The sequence below is a fragment of the Ailuropoda melanoleuca genome, chromosome 7 (assembly GCF_002007445.2).
Source record: "Ailuropoda melanoleuca isolate Jingjing chromosome 7, ASM200744v2, whole genome shotgun sequence".
NCBI classification, from domain to species: domain Eukaryota; kingdom Metazoa; phylum Chordata; class Mammalia; order Carnivora; family Ursidae; genus Ailuropoda; species Ailuropoda melanoleuca.
Genome location: NC_048224.1, coordinates 81,435,417 through 81,455,962, shown reverse-complemented (window position 1 = coordinate 81,455,962; position 20,546 = coordinate 81,435,417). Strand labels below are relative to the sequence as shown.

The 20,546-nt window shown below is 40.1% G+C and overlaps 1 protein-coding gene across 1 annotated transcript in view; it reads left to right on the top strand.

Moving 5' to 3' along the window:
- The first annotated feature begins 19,614 nt into the window (after positions 1 to 19,614).
- RNASEH2B (ribonuclease H2 subunit B) overlaps positions 19,615 to 20,546 on the top strand; it is a 56,848-nt gene continuing 55,916 nt past the window's right edge. The window contains exons 1-2 of the mRNA XM_034663791.1: positions 19,615 to 19,626; positions 20,209 to 20,449. Of these exons, the coding sequence (XP_034519682.1) occupies positions 19,615 to 19,626; positions 20,209 to 20,449 (253 nt within the window). The remainder of the gene's footprint in view (positions 19,627 to 20,208; positions 20,450 to 20,546) is intronic.

Genomic DNA, 20,546 nt, shown 5'->3' with positions numbered 1-20,546 from the left:
TGGGGCTTAGCATAAGGGACTCCATTTTGGATCTGTTGTCTTGTTTTTAACAGTAGTTTAATAATCTCTGAGGTGGCATGTGCCTGCTCCCAAGAGCCCATTATGCATATCACTTCCCAATTTTGGATTTAGTGATGCCAAGGTGATAGCTTGAAAGTAACAGTGCTGGGAGTATTTATACCACAGGAACTGGCAAATGATACAAGCTGTACGCATCCTCGCCCACTGCCAATTCTTAACCTTTACCAGCACACCATGCCCTGAGGCAGATATAGGGAAGGTCTGCAACAGGAAGAAAACACCGCTCCTAAGATGGAGTCCCAGCTGGTAAAGCTCCATGCAGGAGGGTGGCCTGAGCCTTTAAAGAGTGTCCACATTCAAATTAGATCTCCATAGTCCAACCACACATGGAAAGGCTGCTAGATCTTTCTACTGTAATTCCAGCGATGCCCTGTTTTCATCTTGTTTCCCCTTTTCTCAAGAGTATTACAACTATGATAGACATGTAGGAATGGGGGTGGTAAGGTGTTTTTATCATTACTGTCAGAGGTGTAGAAAGAAAAGTTTAGGTTTTTAAAAAAAATCTTTAAAAGTATATTTGAGGGCAAAATACAAAGGTTTGACCAAACTGTACAATTACCTAATCAGTTATGGGGGGAAATGTGATTGCTGGGCCCTTGTATTTGAGTCTTACCATTCATGACATTAAATATGTTAGTACAAAAGAGATTTTGTTTTGAATGAAAAGAAAGTGAGAGAGGATATAGTCTCCTGGATGGTACAAATGACAGCCTAAGGAAGGAGAGCATGGTGACCAGCCTGGGCTGATCAGGAAGAGAGTAGGTTGGGACAGAATGATCCATAATCTTTTCTATTAGTGTTTCAAGTCCCTTTTCTTATTGCCAATTACCCATTACATAAAGCAAGATAAAATTGAGATATTTTTTCCTCAAATTAAGGAATAGGGTTAATCTAAATCTTATGTTCCCCTTCTATGAATTAATACTTTTTTTTCAAAGATTTTATTGATTTATTTGAGAGAGAGAGCACACGAGTGCAGGGGAGGGACAGAAAGAGAGGGAGAAGGAGACACCCTCCCCCCCGGCTGAGCAGAGAGCCTGACATGGCACTTGATCCTAAGACCCTGGGATCATGACCTGAGCTCAAGGCAGAAGGACCAACTGAGCCAACCAGGCACCCCAAATTGATACTTCTTAAAAGACATTTTAGGAAAAGAGTACTTTATGGCAAACCTTCAGCCAAATACCTATCAAAATAATACTTTCCACATACGTTTAAGTCGTCAGTCACCTGATTGATAATAACATATAAATTATAGTATCATAACCTATCACCATTAAGGGCAATTCAAGACTAAACAAAGGCCAGTATTTTGGTTCAATCACTTCCCACTCAAAGAGTGACATGATTATTTTCAAAATACTTCCTACAATCTCAGGCATCCATGTCGCCATGTATAGTCCCACCCTCACCACCACCCAGGAAGCAGGCAGTGTCCCTGGGCCGCAAAACATGGTGCAGGGGTGGTGCTCATTGTCCCTCGCTCTTGCTCATGCTGTGTGGACATCTGCAGCTCATGGGACACTCATTTTCTCTGGGAAATCTCTTCCTCTGTTAAAGAAATATGAGTCAAAGAGGGGAAAGGAAATCGAGGAGATGGAAGAGAAAAGCGAGAAGGGGAAGATAAACTAAAGGGTCTGTGGTTTTTGAAATGCAGAGCCTGGATAACAGAAAATTAAAACAGAATAAAGGAATAAAAATCAAAAACTTTGGAGCAAAGTAATGAGAGAAATAAGGTTTCAAATCTGAAAAAAAACCCTGTCTGATTATAACAAATGACAGGAGACTGAATCTAGAGCTTCCTGAAATCTCGTCGATTACAGAGAAGGAAGAACTGGACCAAGGTGTTTCTCGTGTCTAAGGAGGGTACCTTTGAAATTGCAAACGAGGAAACACAACCTTGTAGAAGGAACCAGAGAGCTCATTTGAGTTAATACGAAAGTTAAACACATTCACTTTCTCTGAGGGCTCTGCATTACTCAGTTTTCCAATTCTATGAGACCATTACAATTCCTGTCGTTCTTGGGATTCTTTCACTTTATAGAGTTGGTACCAAAACCTTACAAATACCATTTGTGTAGAGAAAACAGCGGTGTTAAGAAAGCAATCATTCGTATGAAAAATTCCAGAGAGAGCAGTAACATAAAATGATGAAAATGCCAAAGATATGAAAAATAAAGACAATTGTTACAAGACGCAATAGCTCTGAATGTTTGCTTTTATGTGACAGATGTTTTTAACCAAAGCTCAATGTTGGCAGTTTGAGTACACTTATGATTTTAATTTGTGTTCGATTCCCTTTTCATATCGATGTCTACTTACAACATCTGTGAAGGCTCTGTAACCTGAATTTGACAGGGGAAAGTGAACAGACTGTTTTTGGAGTGTTTCCATTAAGTCCACATAACAGACTGTTAACAAAAATCTTAAATAGCTATTCTAATCATCAACAGCAATCTTATACAAATTAAATTAGACCCAAAGGGCCCGATTAACTTTAAAATGCCTTACAGGCATGTAACATAAATTTAACTTTTTTTTCCCTTTGGAGTAGAAGTAAGATTTTTCGGTGTGAGTCAGATACACAGTTAAAAAAAAAAAAGGTAGCATGCATGTTAGACTCATAATGACATGGAGACAGGATTTCATTTTCTTTATCAGGAAACCACACTTCTGTGCATAGAAATTCAGTTAGGCCACAACCAAACTCCCTGTTTATATGCAAAGTTGAGGCACTGAATGATAGGAAACATGGCTTTTCTAAAAAGCTCTGGAGGTTTTATTGCTAAAGAAAAGAGGCATGTCTCAATCGGCATTAACATTATAATGATGCCATGAGCCAAGGTAAAGCTCAACTTGAATTTCTGCAGTTCATCAACCCCACCTACCAAGAAATAGACTCAATTCATGATTTAAAGCATAATTATACCATTAATCAAAGAAAAACCATTAAAAAAAAATATCTTCCCTTCTCTGCTTTAGCCAAATCCCCAGGGTCTGTCCAAATGGATTTCTTGAATTTTCATTTATCCCAAATCCCATCCAGCAGGTTCACCATCTTTACATGTAATAGTCTCCATTCCTCACAAACCGTTGGCTAACTTCTCTTAGACAGCTTCCTTCCAGCTGCACCGAACATGTGACTTCTGCCCAAGTCAGTAGCAGTGAATGAGAAACTTTGTATTAAAGAACAGGAACCGTCAGAATTACCAAAGCTATGTTTTGGATGGCCTATTAGTTTGAGGAAACTGTGTCCGTTCAGCTCTTAGAAAACTATCACAGACACCCTCCGTGGCAATAACCCTGTGTTCTGGTATCCTCAAGGTAAGTGTTTGCAACCACTAGAAGATGCTCTCTTCCCCACCTCTCCAGACGCTATCCAGATGCTAGATAAGAGTCTTGAGGGATGTTCGTTGCTTGCAGAATCTTCATTAGTACCTTACAGAACGTAAGTGCTTTTCAGAAACCTACCCCTCTTCCACACATCTCAAGGGGCTTTGACCACCACCTGGATCACACAATAGAACCTGGCTAGTTCAAGTTCAAGTCAATGGTGGTCCCCCAGCCACTGTGATGAGGCCAGGCATGTAATCTGACATGATAAGGGCAACATAAAAAGGAGTGTTATGTCATGCCTCAGCTAGACCAGGGAGCACGTAGCTCCCATTGCCAGTGGCAGCCAAATTGTGAGCACAAACAGAACCAGTTTTAGGCGGAAACTAATGTCTCTCTACCTTTGGAATCTAGTTATATAAATAAATATTCTTACTGTTCATGCCACCTCGAATCAGAGATTTTGATTCCTTGCAGTTGAAAATACTTGACCGATTTAAGTGGTCTTCTGAGAATTTGTGCACCAATATCTCTGCAATTTTCCTAGAATTCCACCACTGGTCCACGAGGGCCGGGCCACAGAGGCTCTCAATAGCAGACAACGGCGTACTTATTGTCTCCATTCTCCAATGCTGGAGAACTGTTTTGAACCATGTGTATGCTTGACTCTCCAAGACTGAGTTATTTTCCCCAGAGACTTCTTCCTCACGCAACTGGGACTAGACTTCTTCTACCTACCCGCCAAATATTCCCAGGGATGCCCTCAAGTACGCCTGGTTGGGCTCAAGCAGGAACCCCAGATACATAAAGAAATGTATTTTTATATAACGTTTGAGCTGAACATGGTTGCTTTTTATTTTATTAAACTTAATTCCCCTCAGTTCTAGATAAAACCTAGACTGGGGACGTAACTTGACCTGATTTGACCCGGGAGGCGCTGAGGAGGCACAGAGACAGGACGGAGCCCGCATTTCCTGCTCTGCACTCGTCTCAGCCTGCTGCTCTGCAATACTGAGTCTTCAAGCGTAACCCTAATGCCCTTTCCCAGCAGCAGATGAGTGTTATGTCGGCATTATGTTGGGGATCTGACATCAAACTCTTGAGATTCTATATTTAGGAATTCTGAATTTTTCATAGCTCTGCCATGTTAAAACCACTACTGTTATTTTCTGAGAAATCACGCTTAGATGCAATAAAAACCTAAAGAAAGTCTAACCGTCAGGAAAAGGTTGTAAGCTCCAGGTTAAAGTTCGACTCACATTGTCTGACTGATGAGAGGACTATTTTCTTCAGCGTATTGTAAAGCAATTAGGCGTAGTCATTTCACAACAGCAAGAATCCTAAATTTTAATATAAAAATGAAGGAGAAAAACATGCAGACCTTTTATTTTATACCTAATCCACATGAAATATTTAATTGTGAAAATTGCTGCCAAATCAATCCTGGAACTGTGGTTCTCGGTACATCCCTACCCTACTCAAGAACACATGCTGGCTTCGTTCCCCCCTCCATCCTTAATTCTAGAACTCTCTGGCTGATTTCCAAAGCATTCTGTGACCACACAACACTAATCAACTATTTCACCTCATCACCTGTGTTTTCCGAAACATTGGCACTGAAGCCACAATCCTCCACGAACAGCATTCTGTGATATTCACGAATATTCCTTCCTCGGGTCTCAGTCCACGTTTAGCTGACATCTGAAATGCCCTCAACTCTTCTGTGACTGCTCAAGCTCCATACGTCCCACGGGGGCTCATCATAAATCCCTCCTCAACAACAGGGAGCCCAGCCCATAATCTTTCCTTTCCTTCGGTAGTGCTCCCCCTTGATTACCAACCATTGTGTTATGTTTTTCTAATTATTTCAAATGCGAGGTCTTTTCTAATTTGGTTGTGCACTTTTTAAGAATAAGCAGTGATGTTATTCTTTCCTATATTCATCCTGCGGAGTCCCTTGCTCAGTATGGATTTCAAAGGCTCCTGTACAAATGCTTGTTGACGGGTGGACAGAAATAACCGGGCGGACACATGAAGCTGTACCTGACCCTGCATCACTCGTTCCCTAGAGCCCTGGTCACCACTGGTCCTTTGGGATATGACAGCTTCTGATTAGTATAGGTTCTTATGAAGACTGAGGACCAAGCTTTCTTATTCTCTTCTTCGGTGTCCTCCTGCCTTGCAGTAGATTCTGAGTTCTGTTAAGATCTTCTCATCTGTAGAATTCACAGATTGAATCTCAAATTTCAAAGGACATCTATGACATTGATCATCTTTTCTAGCTCCAAATAGGCTAGGATCTCAGCTGTTTCATCAAAGCTCTTGTTCTCCGGATCCCCAGGCAGTCTTGAAAGTCTTGCAGAGATGCACGGTTATTTCTAATGTCCACTCTAAATCTCTTTGGCTGCAACTCAAGTCCGTTCCCTTTATCACAACCCTAAGTGGAAACAGGGACCAGGACTTTCTTTGCTGAAAACCATGTCTACACCACATAACTGATTTTTTAAAATGTTATTTACCAGCCTGTCTTCTTTACAAATTAAGGATGTGGTATTATGTTTAATATCTGGTCTTGGTTTTAAAGTAAATAGCCGTCTGTACTACTGACTATAATAAGGCAATTCCTTTAAATTGTCAAACATTCAGAAAGTACAGAGAAATTTTGTCACATTTGCTTTAAATATTTTATTTTAAAAATTAAGATATTATGGATATAATGGATTCCCCCTCTGTGCCTGTTCTCTTTCGCCAGAAGGGTAAGCACTACCCTGAAGCTAAGTGCATATTCTTCCTGTCCAGTTTTCAGGTCATACATATATATGTATATGCTATACACATGTGTCATATGCACAAGTCATATACATATACATATTATGGGATATAACAGGCACCATGTTTGAGTGTTCATATTCTTTACATCACAGTGTATGTATCATTCTGAAATTTACTTACATGTAAGAATATGTTTTTAGGATTTCCCCACGTTGGCAATATGGTTTTCCCTTGTATGACAGTGATATAATTTACTTACTCATCCTTCTACTGATGGACATTTAAAACGTGTCCAATTTTCCTCTATTACAAACTATATATTGAACCTACATGTACAGATCAGAATGTGCACATATTTCAGAGTTTCTCTAAGATACAATACATATAAGTGGAAATGCTGTATTATCTTGAATTTTACCAGATAGCAAAATTTGCTCTCCACATTGCTTATAGAAAGTCACACTTCCGGGGCACCTGGGTGGCACAGTTCGTTGGGCATCTGCCTTCAGCTCAGCTCATGATCCCAGAGTCCTGGTAATCTATTTCACTTCAGGCTCCCTGCTCAGCAGGGGATCTGCTTCTCCTTCTCCCTCTGCCTCCACCCCGCTGGTCATGCTTTGTCTCTCTCTCAAATAAATAAATAAATACATAAATAAATAAAATTTTTAAAAGAAGAAAGAAAGAAAGTCACACTTCCACTAGAAGCTTTTGAGGTTTTCACCACTTGATACTGTTAGGGTATAAACTTGGTGTCTCATTTGTCTTTTTTCTGATTGTTGATGAGGGTAAGTGTATTTTCTTGTCTGTTGATCATTTGGGTTCCCTCCTCTGTTACTTATTTGTTTATGGCATTTACCCATCTGTCTGTTTTGTCATTCTTATTGATAGGCAGGCTTTAAAAATATATACATTCTGTTTTTCTAATCCTTTGTCAGTTACAGACATGACAAATATCTTTTCCCAGCCTGTTGATTGTCTTTTAACCTTAAGTGTCATATTTTACAGGTTTTTAAAAACTGTTTAATGGAGTCAAATTCATCAATCTTTTTTTTTCGGAGTTTTTGATTTTTGCGTTTCATTTTATGTTCATAAAAGTTTCTTCCTAGCAATGAGGAACAAGAATACTTATCCCACCTCAAAGTCAGGTGGTATGAGAGAGAAAACTCTGGAGGGCTTCTAGGAAAGCTCTTTTCTTGGGTGAAACAAGTTTGCTTTAAGCAAGAAGAAGGGAATGTTCAGAGAAGAGATTGTGATATAAAGGATTCAGGGGATGACCACGGTGAGTTCCAGTGGGCACACTGGAAGGTTCAGGAGTTGGGGAGAGACAGAAGATGGAGACAAGCTCTGTGTGCACTTCCCTATCAGGACACGTATACCTCAATGATTCTTGAGCATTCTCAGCCATTATTTCTCCAAATCTTGCTTCTCTCCCATTCCCTGCCATCTTTTCCAGAACTCTTGTGGGAGCCTCTCAATCTAGCCGCCATGTTTACCAGCTGCCCTTTCCTATTTCCACTAACTTGTATGTGTGCTTTCTTGGTCATTTCCTCATTACCGCCTTCAAATCCACCACTTCTCTACTTGAGTGTGTCCAGCCTAGAATTCATTCTACTTTGTGAATTTATTTCAATGCCTATGTTTTTTATTTTGAGGACTCTAAACGGATTTTTTATATATATATATATATATATATATATATACACACACATATATATACACACATATATATACATACACACATATATATACACATATATATATGTATTTATATATATACACACTTGTTCTTAATTTCCATCAGTTTTTATTTTATGATTTCTTGTCTTTTCTTATGAGGGTGTTCCTTTATCTCTTTGGGGCTCTGAAACATTTATTTCAGTATCAGTTTCAGATCGCTCTGTCATTTTCATATCATCTTGAAAGAATCCATGTTCCTCTTGTAGGTTCCATGCATTGTGCTTTGCGCAATAACTGTCCACTTCCTCGTGTGCTTTGGGATTCTAGATTGCAGGCTCGTCTTGAAGGATTGTTTTTTTGTTTGTCCTGCTCATCCCTACCTCCAGCTCTACTCGTGCCCTCTTATCTAGCAATTTTGTGATTGCCTCCATCTAGTTCCCAACATAGAGCCAAGTCTAATATCTGGAGCTTGGGGCTCCCACCCTTGGTCATGTTGGAGAGCTCCCAGATCCAGTCACCTAGTCACAGAGGGCCTTGCAAAGATCCTGGCTGCAGGCCTATGTCTATGTCTTCCCTCATCCCATTATCTCTCTTTCCATCCCTACCTCACTTTCTGATTTGAAATAATGAGACCTCGCTGACCCCATCTCACACAGGACACCTTTAATCCTGGTACCCAACACAGTGGAACTCCCAGCTGCCTCCGCCTGCCTCTGGGCTTGGAACCTGCAGGCCTGCAAAGCTAGCCCCAACTTACTGTTCTGAGGTCCCTCTCTAAAGGCAGCTCATAGGGATGCCTATCTGGCTTTACAACATGAGCTATGCCTTTTCAATTTTTATGTCATACCTACAGTGTTATTTGTTGGGACTAGCGTAGGTGGGGACTTGAAGTATGAACTAACTGTGCAATCTTGAGCTGACATGTTTCTGATCTGAATAGCCAGTAGGGACTCTGAAGCAGAAGTGGCAAGAATGACCTCACTTAAGCTTAATGTAATAATTAATTTAATAACTAGTAAGAACTTGGGCATGAAGATGAGATGCAAGGAAAAGTGGCTTCATTATGACATTCTGAGAATTCGTGGAATATCAACAAATTCTTGATTCCTGAGAAATTATTTTGTACTTTGTACTTTAAAGTTTCAAAATCTTTGGATACAGTTATCATTATAAGCCAAAGTGAATCATAATTAATAATCACTAATGATTTTTCCTAAAGCAATTGTTCTGTGTTTTAGACTTCAAAAGACTTAACTTATTTATCTATTAACAAGCATTTACTGAGCATCAATTACATGCCAGGCTCTTGTTACTAAAAATAGGACAAGATAGATAGAGCCCCTGCCCTCATGGAGCTTACAGACATTAATAAATATGTAATTACAGAGGGAAGCTTTAACTACCGCTGTGATAAGTGCTCTCCAGTGCCCTTCTTCCTATTCTCACATAATGTGGCTCCTTTCCCTTCGGGGCTTCATTGAAAATGTCATATCCATTGACAGTCCTCTCCCCATCGCCATTATTCTCTAGTTTGGTTCAGAGCCCAGATTTAAGAAGCTTATCACAACTTACTATTATTTTGATTATTTATTTTAAAAAGTCTGTCATCCTCACTGGACTCTAAGCTCCATGGGGACAGAGAGCCCATTTTATTTTGTTCTATTGCCTTTACCTTCACTCACTAGCACGGTGCCTATCTCATAGCTGGAATTCAACAAATACTTGCTGAATGAATAACTTAATAAGAGAAAGAGACCTAAGAAATGAGTAGGCTTTGGCCAGAGAAATGGAGGAAGTGAGAGGAGTATTGGGTGGGGGTGGAGGGAACTTTCCTGGCAGAGAGAGCAACCTGTATCAGCTCCTTCAGGGTGGAAGGAGTGTGGAGTGTTGCAGGACCATAAAGACCAAGGAGGCTGGGGTTACAAGGAGTAAGTAATGGGTAGGTGTCAGCTCATCTTCGCTTTAAATATCAAACTGATGACTTTACATTTTATTGGAAAGATCACTGGAAACTTGGTGGGGATGTGATTTGCTCAGCTTTTCTTTGTAAAACTGTTCTATCCAATATGGCAGCCATTAGCCTCACATCACTATTTAGATTTTCATCTTCTCAGTCATACAATCCACATTGCAAGTGCTTAAAAGTAACAAACATAGTGGCTGTCTTAACAGAAAGCACAGGAAAGCACAGATATAGAACATTTCCATCATTGCAGAATAATTCATTGGATAACACGGGTGAAAAAATTGTACAGAGCTGTGTGGTAAGTGGTTCAGAGGGGGTGATTCCAGAGTTCTGTAAAACTTGAACCTAAAGACCTAAATGTGAGATGTGAAACCATAAAACTTCTAAAAGAAAACATAGGCAGTAATCTCTTGGACATTGGCGTCAGCAGCATATTTATGTGTACATCTCCTTGGGCAAGGGAAATAAAAAAAAAAATAAACTGTTGGGAATACCCCAAAAAAAAAGGCTTTTTTTTTTTTTTTTTTTGTATAGCAAAAGAAAGCAACAACAATAACAAAAAAGGCAACGTAGTGAATGAGAGAAGATATTTGCAAATGATTTATTCAATAAGGGGTTAATATCCAAAATATATAAAGAAGCTATACAACTCAACACCCCACCCCAAATAATAATCCAATTAAAACTGGGCAAAGAACCTGAATAGACATTCTTCCAAAGAAAACGTACAGATGGCCACAGACCCACGAGAAGATGCTCAACCTCACTCATCATCAGGAAAATACAAATCAAAACAATAAGGAGATATCACCTCACATCAGTCAGGATAGCTAGTATCAAAAACACAAGAAATAAGTGTTAGTGAGGATGTGGAGAGAAGGGAACCCTTGTGCATTGTCGGTGGGAATGTAAATTGGTGTAACTACTATGGAAAATAATATGGGTTCCTCAAAAAATTAAAAACAAAAATACCATATGATTCAGTAATTCCACTACTGGTTATTTACCCAAAGAAAACAGCAACACTAATTTGCAAGGATAGATGCACCCCATGTTGATTGCAGCATCGTTTACAATAGCTAATATATGGTAGCAACCCCAGTGTCCATTGATAGATGAATGGATAAAGAAAAGGTGGTGTGTGTGTGTGTGTGTGTGTGTGTGTGTGTGTGTATACACACACAATGGAATATTACTCAGCCATAAAAAAGAAATCCTGCCATTTGTGACAAAATGAATGGACCTAGATGACATTATGCTTAGTGAAATAAGTGAGAGAAAGACACATATCATAGGATTTTACTTATATGTAGAATCTAATAAAGAAAACAAATGAACTAACAAAAAACAAACAGATTCTTAAATACACAGAAGAAATTGGTGGTTGCCAGAGAGGAAGTGGATGGGAGGATGGGTGAAATAGGTAAAGGGGATTAAGAATTATAAACTTCCAGTTATAAAATAAAGAAGTCACAAACAAATAGACATGAACCTATCCGATGGCAAATCTAAGAACTTCTTGCAGGGGAAAAAATATTATAACTATAACCTCATTGAAAACAAATTTTGAGTTTTTAAAAGAGCATTTTAACAGGCCAGAAAAGTACCAGTGCTTATATGTTCATAAAAACAAGCCACTCTCAAACATTTTGAGAAACTGTCAAAACATTTTGAGATACAGTTCTAAAATTTGTATTATCTACATATATATATACATATATATGTGTATATATATAAAGAATGGTCTGGAGACAATGAACAAAAATTTATTAGCAAATTTACTTATTAGGGTTGCATCTATGCTTTTTTGGAAACATTGAACATTTGTTTATTTGAAGTAAAATCTCTTTAGCCAGCTACCATAAATATTGGCTGCCTGTCAGAAATGATGTACCCAAATTCACATGTTTTACATTTCCTAATAGTGATCCAGCCCACACAGTATTTTTATGTAATGACAGCTGTCATGAAAGCAGAAAATCTTATAAATACATTGGATTTTGATTAATGAGCTAACGGTGGTTCCCTGTTTAAAGTCATTAGGCCCCACGTGGTGCTTAGCGCCAAAGCAGGCTCAGAGTCAATGACGTTGATTACATCATCCATGTGTTAGGGTGGAGCAAAAATGATCCCATTACTGATAGCAATGCTCTTTCAACTGCAGATACGCATTGCATGTAGGTCTTGGTTTGTGAAAACTTTCAGTTGTGTGTGTCTTTTGCATGAATGCTGGGTCATGCCGTAATATGCATTTCTTGCTGCGGATTACAGGGAAAATATTTTGAGCAACACTGGGCTTCTTTCGGATTTGTAGCTTCGGGGACTCTTGGTTGTTCTACCATTTTCCCTTGGCCACCTGTTGATCAAAGTCCTTTTCTGATGCATTTTTACACTCTCTTGGCACTCGTTGGTGCCTCACTTCTCTAACCTCACCTCTTCCTACCTCTCCCCCTGCTTACTCCACTTAAGGCACACAGTCTCTTCTGCGGTCCTTGAATGTGCCATGAGAGTGCAGCGTGGGCCTTTCCATGAGCTGTTCCCTGTGCCTGGAACACCCTTCCCTTGGATATGTACCTGCCTAATTCCCTTTCTTCCTTCAAGTCTTTGCTCAAATGTTACCTTCTTTTTTTTTTTTTTAAAGATTTTATTTATTCAACAGAGATAGAGACAGCCAGCGAGAGAGGGAACACAAGCAGGGAGTGGGAGAGGAAGAAGCAGGCTCATAGCGGAGGAGCCTGATGTGGGGCTCGATCCCAGAACGCCGGGATCAAGGCCTGAGCTGAAGGCAGACGCCTAACCGCTGTGCCACCCAGGCACCCCTCAAATGTTACCTTCTTAATGAGGCCCTCTCTGACTTCTTGATTTACAATTGCAACCTTCCTCATACTCACAACCCCCCCTTTCCCTGCTGTATTTCTTTCTTCCATAGCACTAGCCTCCCTCAACCATACTGTAGAATTTATTTGTTATGGGTATTACTTGTCTGTCTCCCTCTACTTGATGTAAACTCCAGGAAGGCAGGTATCTCGGTCTGTTTTGTTTACTGATACAGCCCAAACGACCAGGACAGTGTCCTGCACAGAGGGGTGTCAATAAATACTGTAGAATTAATTCAGATTGGGCCCACATCGGGAGGGAGAGAGACCGAGCATCAGATTTAAAATTACCAGGAGATTCTTATTACATTCATAGGTTATTTTCTGCCTTTTATCAGAAGCTTCTAATTCTTTTTAGAAAGCAGGTATTCTGACTTACATTTTCTCCTTTTAAGGCCCAGTCCTCATCTGGCTGTACAAGCCATGAGACTAAGAGCCTCCAACTAACTTCTAGGAATCCATCCCAGAAGAGTGTAGTGCAAGTTAAGAAATGAGCCTCTGGTTACAATTTATAGATTTAATAGAGCTAATCTAGGTAAAATTATCAAAACATGTGCCTCTGCTGAGCACACTTATTTATCCAACATGGAAAATAAAATCGTAAAAGAGGTCAGAAAATAAATTACAGGATCACTTGGTTTACCACATAAAACTTCAGGAGAAAAGTAACAAGATCAAGGTGATGGGCCCTGAAATTTTCTTTCTGGAGCCACCGAGTTTAGGGAATAAAGGTCCCCGGTGGAGTTGGCTCTGCCACCCAGGCAGGAGGGTTAAGTAGTTGGTACATTTCATTTATTTCTGACTCCAAAGTTTCCAACGTAGAAGCAGGGACTATGATTCCTGGCACCTAAGGAAATCAACAATGACTTTCTGTGCTTATTCCAAAAATGGTACCTGGTCCAGTTTGTGTTATGAGGATCGTATATGAGGTACATTAAGTTTTTTAAAAGCTAGAAGATTGTGAAATAAATAATTTGGGGAAGAAACCATAGAAATATCGCTTTTGGGTTTACATGATTTCACTAGGGATGCCATTTATAAGATGACTCACAGAAGATATAGTTGATGCTAGAAATCACAAAAGGAAGGGACTGCAAATAGATTGACATCATATAAACAGCACAAAACCCCAAAGCAAAATATAACAAAAGGGAGGACTAAAAATTTGGCCACTTCTTTTAATCATTACCTTAATCTGTGCTCCTTTATTTAGCATACTGTTAAAATTATGTGAGAAGCTGAAAGCATTATCATTTTTTCTTTTGTCCCCAAAGTTACACCCCCTTCTTCCCAATCTGTACTGATATTTGTGCAATTTGAACATAATTACAGCTGTAAAGCTATCTTCTGTCTCAGTGTTTATCTCTGAAGCCAGAAGCACTGCACCGTACCTTGTTCATACTTTTTTTTTTTTAAGATTTTATTTATTTATTTGAGAGAGAGAGAGAGAGTGCACATGAGCACGAGTGGGGCCAGAGGCAGAGGGAGAGGAAGAAATGCAAGCTCCGGCTTGATCCCAGGACCCTGAGCCGAAGGCAGACGCTTAACTGACTGAACCACCCAGGCGCCCCCTTATTCATACTTCTTAATTTTGTTTAATATTGTTTTTATTTTAAGCCACATTTTAAATAAATGGAAACATGTCTGGATGGCTCCCATCTACAAGAAAGATGACAGAATCGGTTTCGTTATAGGCTTGTCACATTTTAGTTAATTTAGTCACAGTTTAGTCAATATTGCCAAAGCTGTGGCGTAAATACTGCAGTCTTTAAGTTTAGGGCAGTTCTTTCACATTTTAAGTCAATGCTAATTTTTTTTTTTTAATCTCTTTGTTTTTTTTCCCTACTGCAGAAACAGGGGGTACTTATTTGGTTACACATTCTTTACCTTTGGCATGATCTTGATAAGAAATATATGGGATTCATTTGTTCTGTCTAGAGGTTTTGATAGGTTTTTTTTTTAGTACATTTAATATTTATGCTAAAAATTTTTTTAAAGTATGAGCACTTTTAAAAGACAATTGTTTTATTAATTTAATTAAGTTCTTAAAGAATTAGGGGTATTCATGAACTAACAACATTCATTTGTTCTGTCTAGAGATTTTGATGAATTTTTTTTTCCACTATTTTTTTTAAAGATTTTTTATTTATTTATTTGACAGAGATAGAGACAGCCAGCGAGAGAGGGAACACAAGCAGGGGGGAGTGGGAGAGGAAGAAGCAGGCTCACAGCAGAGGAGCCTGATGTGGGGCTCGATCCCATAACGCTGGGATCACGCCCTGAGCCGAAGGCAGACGCTTAACCGCTGTGCCACCCAGGCGCCCCTTGATGAATTTTTTTTTAAAGTGTGCTTCATGTTTATGCTATTTTTAGAAATGATAAGCACTTTTATTTTATTTTATTTTATTTTATTTTTAAAGATTTTATTTATTTATGTGACACAGAGACAGCCAGCGAGAGAGGGAACACAGCAGGGGGAGTGGGAGAGGAAGAAGCAGGCTTCCAGTGGAGGAGACCAATGTGGGACTCGATCCCAGAACGCCGGGATCACGCCCTGAGCCGAAGGCAGACGCTTAACGACTGTGCTACCCAGGCGCCCCTATTTTTTTTTAAGATTTTATTTATTTATTTGACAAAGAGAGTGAGAAAGCACAAGCAGAAGGAGCAGTAGAAGGAGAGGGGGAAGCAGGCTCCCTGCATGGGGTTTGATCTCAGGACCCCAGGATCATGACCCGAGCTGAAGGCAGCTGCCCAACCGACTGAGCCACCCAGGTGTCCCTGATAAACACCTTTAAAGGACAGTCCTTTTATTAGGTTCTTAAGAAATTAAGGATATTTCATGGACTATGAAGAAGATTCTAAGGTCTCAGAAATGTTACATGATCCATGTAATTAGGACAGTTAATGTGAAATTAAATATTCTGTAGAAGATGTAGAAGGTCCGCGTTAAATAATCAATATTACTAATTTTTGCTGTTGAACAAAATGTTGGGTGGAAGTCACGTTGCCAGGAAAAATTATTAATCTTTTGCAATGCAATAGCCGTATTTAGCAGTTGCAGTTCCTACTTTCAGATGGTTTGACAGATGAGTTAATAAAATATCTCATTACAATTTGAAGAGTAATTTATTTGTAGGCAGAGAGCAGCAGAAATAGTCTGCTTTGATGTTATCAGCGAATGTGTATCGTAAAGCCTCTTAATTGTGAGACCATTGGTAAAAGGAAGCAGGACCAAAAAGGAACCAGAATATTATTGTTTAAACAAATAGGAGGAAGCACAGAGTAAAATGAAACTGGAAATTAATAATATTTCTATTATTAAATTGAAATATTAACTGAAATAATTAAAGAACAACTATGGTTAGATTTTAGTCACCAGTCTTCATTCTTCTTAGTCGTGGTCATACTTTCTATACGCGTGTGTATCCTGCTTTTGCAAATAAATATTTGAATGAAAAGTAGCCAACATTTTAACATTTCTCAATTAATTGACTTGCTAGGTAATTCATAGCTTTAAAAAAACATATTTCAAAAGCACTGCACTGTGGAAAATATTAGTAGCATATATAAAAGCAAATTAAGTGAATAAGACATCAAGTTATTAAAATTTTCTGAAGTGCATGGTGATTGCTCAGGCTTTCATGCAGCAAAATATGTAATCATCTGATTATCTGACTTATTTGATGGTGGTACCTTATCTCTACAGATACTTCGGGCACAAAAGTATATTTTGGAGCTTGAGTTGCCTGAATTTTCTTGCTACCTTGCTTTTATGTAAATATATGTAGTGTTTATAACTGTATACACACACACAGACTGAAACGTGTACACATGGTGTCATTAGGCTTCGGACAAAGACTACCAGGAACACACTGGTAGTTGAACAAGTTTGGTGTGTTACTTGTTGCAGGGAGGGTGAATACACGCCATGGAAAATCATGGGTCTTAGTAAAAGGGTGTTAGAAGGAAGATTTGAAGGGTTTGGGCTTTGGTTGGGTGACGTGGGTGAGATTCTAAGGAAGCAGGAATTGTCTCTAGATTGGGTGCTGTTGGAAAGTGGGGCAATTCTATGACTGGGTATCTCAGTGAATCTTATGTACAGGAAGGGGAAGCTGAAATGAGGAGAAAGCCATACATAGTAAAGCAGCAGCAGTCACTCATTTTGGCTAAGAGGGGAGGCATGTGGCATCTTGTGGATGCCACAGTGACCTGTTTTTGTCTGCGCTTTGCCAAAATCATGAGGGGCCTGGCTTTGTCTCATTTTATTCTGGTCTCAGGGCTGCCTTGTGTGAGGCTAATATTCTGGGAAATTGTTTCTGCCTCCTAGGAGAGTCACATGGTCTAGCTGTGAGCCCGAGGGCCAGCTTCTCCATGTCAGGGTTGGGGGTTGCTCTTCTTCCTTTCCTAATAGCTTCAGTCATTCTTATTCTAGAACTGGCAGATCTTACTAGTTTCTGTGTTCCCCCCTGCCCCTTTGTAACAAACACAATCCAATTTTAAGTTGGGTGTGTTAAGAGAGTGAACATAAAGGAAACATTCTCCCCAGAAAGGATGGTTCACTAGTTCTCATTGGTCCTCTTTCTAAACAATTGGCTCTTTTGAGAGCTGATCCTTTTCCCCTCCCCAGCTTGTGCTTGGTGCTGCCTTCTCTGGTGTCACTAGATGAACATTTGGCAACAAGACAAAAACAAGGCAACAATCTTTTCTTATGGTAAAAGTGATGATAAATGTGAATTTTCATTTGCATTTTGTTTTGAAAGAAGCATTCTCATAAGTTTTTAATAATCTCTGAGAGAGAGAAATCATTTCTCTACTCTTAGTTCAAACTTTTTCTGCTATGGTCACTGGTCACCATTAAGCATTGCTAAGGTCCTTTGACTCTGAACTTATTTTTTCCCCACGGTTCCTTTTTTTTTTTTTTTTAACTAGAAAATGAACATCTCTTGCTTCTGGCATTTAGAAGAGCTTCTGTGATTCTCTACTCAATTCTCTACTTGCTGTTTCTTTCTTATTCTTTGGAGAATGACTGCTTGTCCCTTTGCATGTTAGTGTGACTAGTATAAAATTTAATTTATGGGATATTTTATGGCATACTGGGTGTAATCAATTCGTTCTTATTTATAAACTTAGGAATACCACAAGCCACACTGTTGCCATAACTGCCTATCTATCCACATACATGTTCCTTCAAAAGATCCATGCTAAGCTCATATTGTGCTGGTAAGATTTGCCCTAGGCTTGGACACCAGGAAAGGAGGGACAGAGGGTGAAGTGCTGTTTCTGGGTTGGTATTACTGCTCTGCCACTTGCTGGTTGGGCATTTTGGGTGATTAATTATCTCTCTAAACTTTACAGTCTTCCTCTGTAAAATGTGGGGATCATACTAATACTTCCCCTTAAGGCTGTTGGAGGATGGAAAGGGATCATCTGAGTTGAGTGTTTAGCACCGTGCTGTCACAGTTAGTACTGAGAGAAAGCCATTGTAATTTTTTGAGGATAAAATGGTGAATTACTAAATGCTGACCTTCCTCAAGGAAGTGACCAAGGATTGGGCTCCACTACCTAGTGACATAACTGGGAAGACTGGAGGCATCTCACTCATTCTTGGGGAAGTGTTGGGGGCAGCAAGAGAAGTGCTGTAGAGAAGGAATTGTCTAAGACCTGGTGGGTGAGTAAAAGTTGGCCAAGTGGTGGTGGAGGGTGAGAGAGAAGGTGAAGGAGTGAGACTAGAGGGGGGCAGGAGTGTCCCAGCATTGGGAACAGTGTCAAGTGCTAGATGTGACAAGGGGAGGTCCTCGTGGCCAGACTGTGGAGAGGGAGGGAGGCAGTAGGAAGTGTGGCTGGAGGGGCAAGTGAGGACTAGTTCTTAAGGTCCCTATGTTCAAAGTTTTATACCTTGGGCTTTATTTACCCTGCGGACAACAGGAATCCAGAGTCAGTTTCCTATATCACCACTGGTACTCTGTCCAAGAAGGTACTTAAATTTTTTAAGTGGATGAAGGAAATTTTTTAGAAATGTTTGTTGCAACACATTTTTTAAAAAAGTTTTTGTCCCTGGAGCTAAATGTCAGAAAATTAATTACACTCTCGTTCATAGTGACGTAGTGACAGTTGCCCATGTGCGCCCTGGTCCCTCTCTTATTTGATTTCTCTTGCCCCTCCTTCTTTGTCTGTCCCTTATCCCATTCCCCTCCATTTTGAAAACAATTCCTTGTGTGTTTGATACATGGTCTTAAAGGTGCATGTACCCTTTTAAAGACATAGAGTTTTATGTGTGTTTTTGATTTATCTACTTGGTCTTCTGCTATAAATCTAGTCCTGCATCTAACTTTTTTTTTTTCTCTTGATATGAAGCATCCATATTGCTATGTGTACATCTAATTCATTGCTTCGAACTTCTGCAAAGTCCACGGACAGTATGCATTGTAGCATTATTTATAATAACAGTTTGAAATAACCTAAATATGAATGGTTAAGTAACCTTGATACATTAGCAGTGTGAAATAATGTCTCCATTAACAGTATTCTAGATGCCATGGAAAAAATGTTTATACAATGTTAAGGGAGAAAAGCCGACAAAATTGTCTTTACTCTGTGAAAACAACCACATGAATACATATTCATACAGCCCACGGCTGGAAAGGATCAGAGAAGAATGAAAACAACTCTGTATGTGAGAGCGAGGGAGCTGTGGGTAACGTTTCTCTTGTAGCTGTTAGTAATGACTGGTGTGCCTAGGGATTTAGCTTACACACCATAACTTTTCCCTTGGTATAATCTCAAGGGAGGGGAGAGCTCAGAGACGTACTAATCGGCTGCCTGTTCCAGCGTTGGCATCTGGAGGTCCCTCCTCAGCCAGAGAGGTGTTCTGCAGTCCACTTCAACTGCATTTGCCACCCGCCATGGGAAATGGACTTGAAAGTAAAACACTGATTTCAGAAGGCTGAGATCTAGTACTGCCAGATTTAACTGTCTTCAAGAAGAGCGCAGGGCATTAAAAGTTATGTAATATTATTCTTCCACTTGTGCAAAAAGTAAGACATGGACTTGTATGTGCATGGAAAAATTTTGGGAGAGCAGACAAGAAACTATTAACAGTAATTGCCCCTGGGGATGGGGATTGAGGGGAGAAAGGAGACCTATTCTTCTTTAAAGTATGAGAGAGGTATTTATTATCTTCTTTTTAAAAAACCATGTACCAGGCCCCACTTTTTCAAATAAAATTTTATTTTTCAAAGTTTAAATCCCCAAATTTCATGACTCTTTTTAAACATCGCTTTTCAAATGTATTTTTTAACTCATTACAAAGAGTCTTCCAAAATAAATTCGTATTTTGAGCCTCAAATTGTTCACCTCTTTTTAGTGGTGAGGGCTAAACCCAGTTTGAGGACTGCTTACAATGCGTTATGAATCACAAAACACAAAATATTCTGACATAAATTCCAACACAGAACGCAACTAATAAACAGGATACACCGACAAGTCAGAGTGACACAGGGTTAGGATCAGATCGCTGTTGCCCGTAACCTGGACCTGCCGCAGGCTCTTCCTCCCTGCTGCGTGTGTGCGAATCCTCCAGCCCTCCGGGGCTGGCGGTGCCCCCGTCCCGGGGACCCGGCCTCCCCCGCTCTGGCACCTGGAATCTCCCGGCCGGCCGCGCCACCACTTCGCGGGCCTAGACGACCCCTCCCGCCGCCGCGTCCCCGGGCGGCCGCCCCGCGCGCCGCGTCACTCGGCGCCCTCGGTGAGCACCTACCACTGGCCGCGCCGCGGAGGGGAGAGGCCGCGACCCGTCCCCGGCCGGCGGGCGACGCGCCACCACTCCGGTCGCCTCGGCCTGG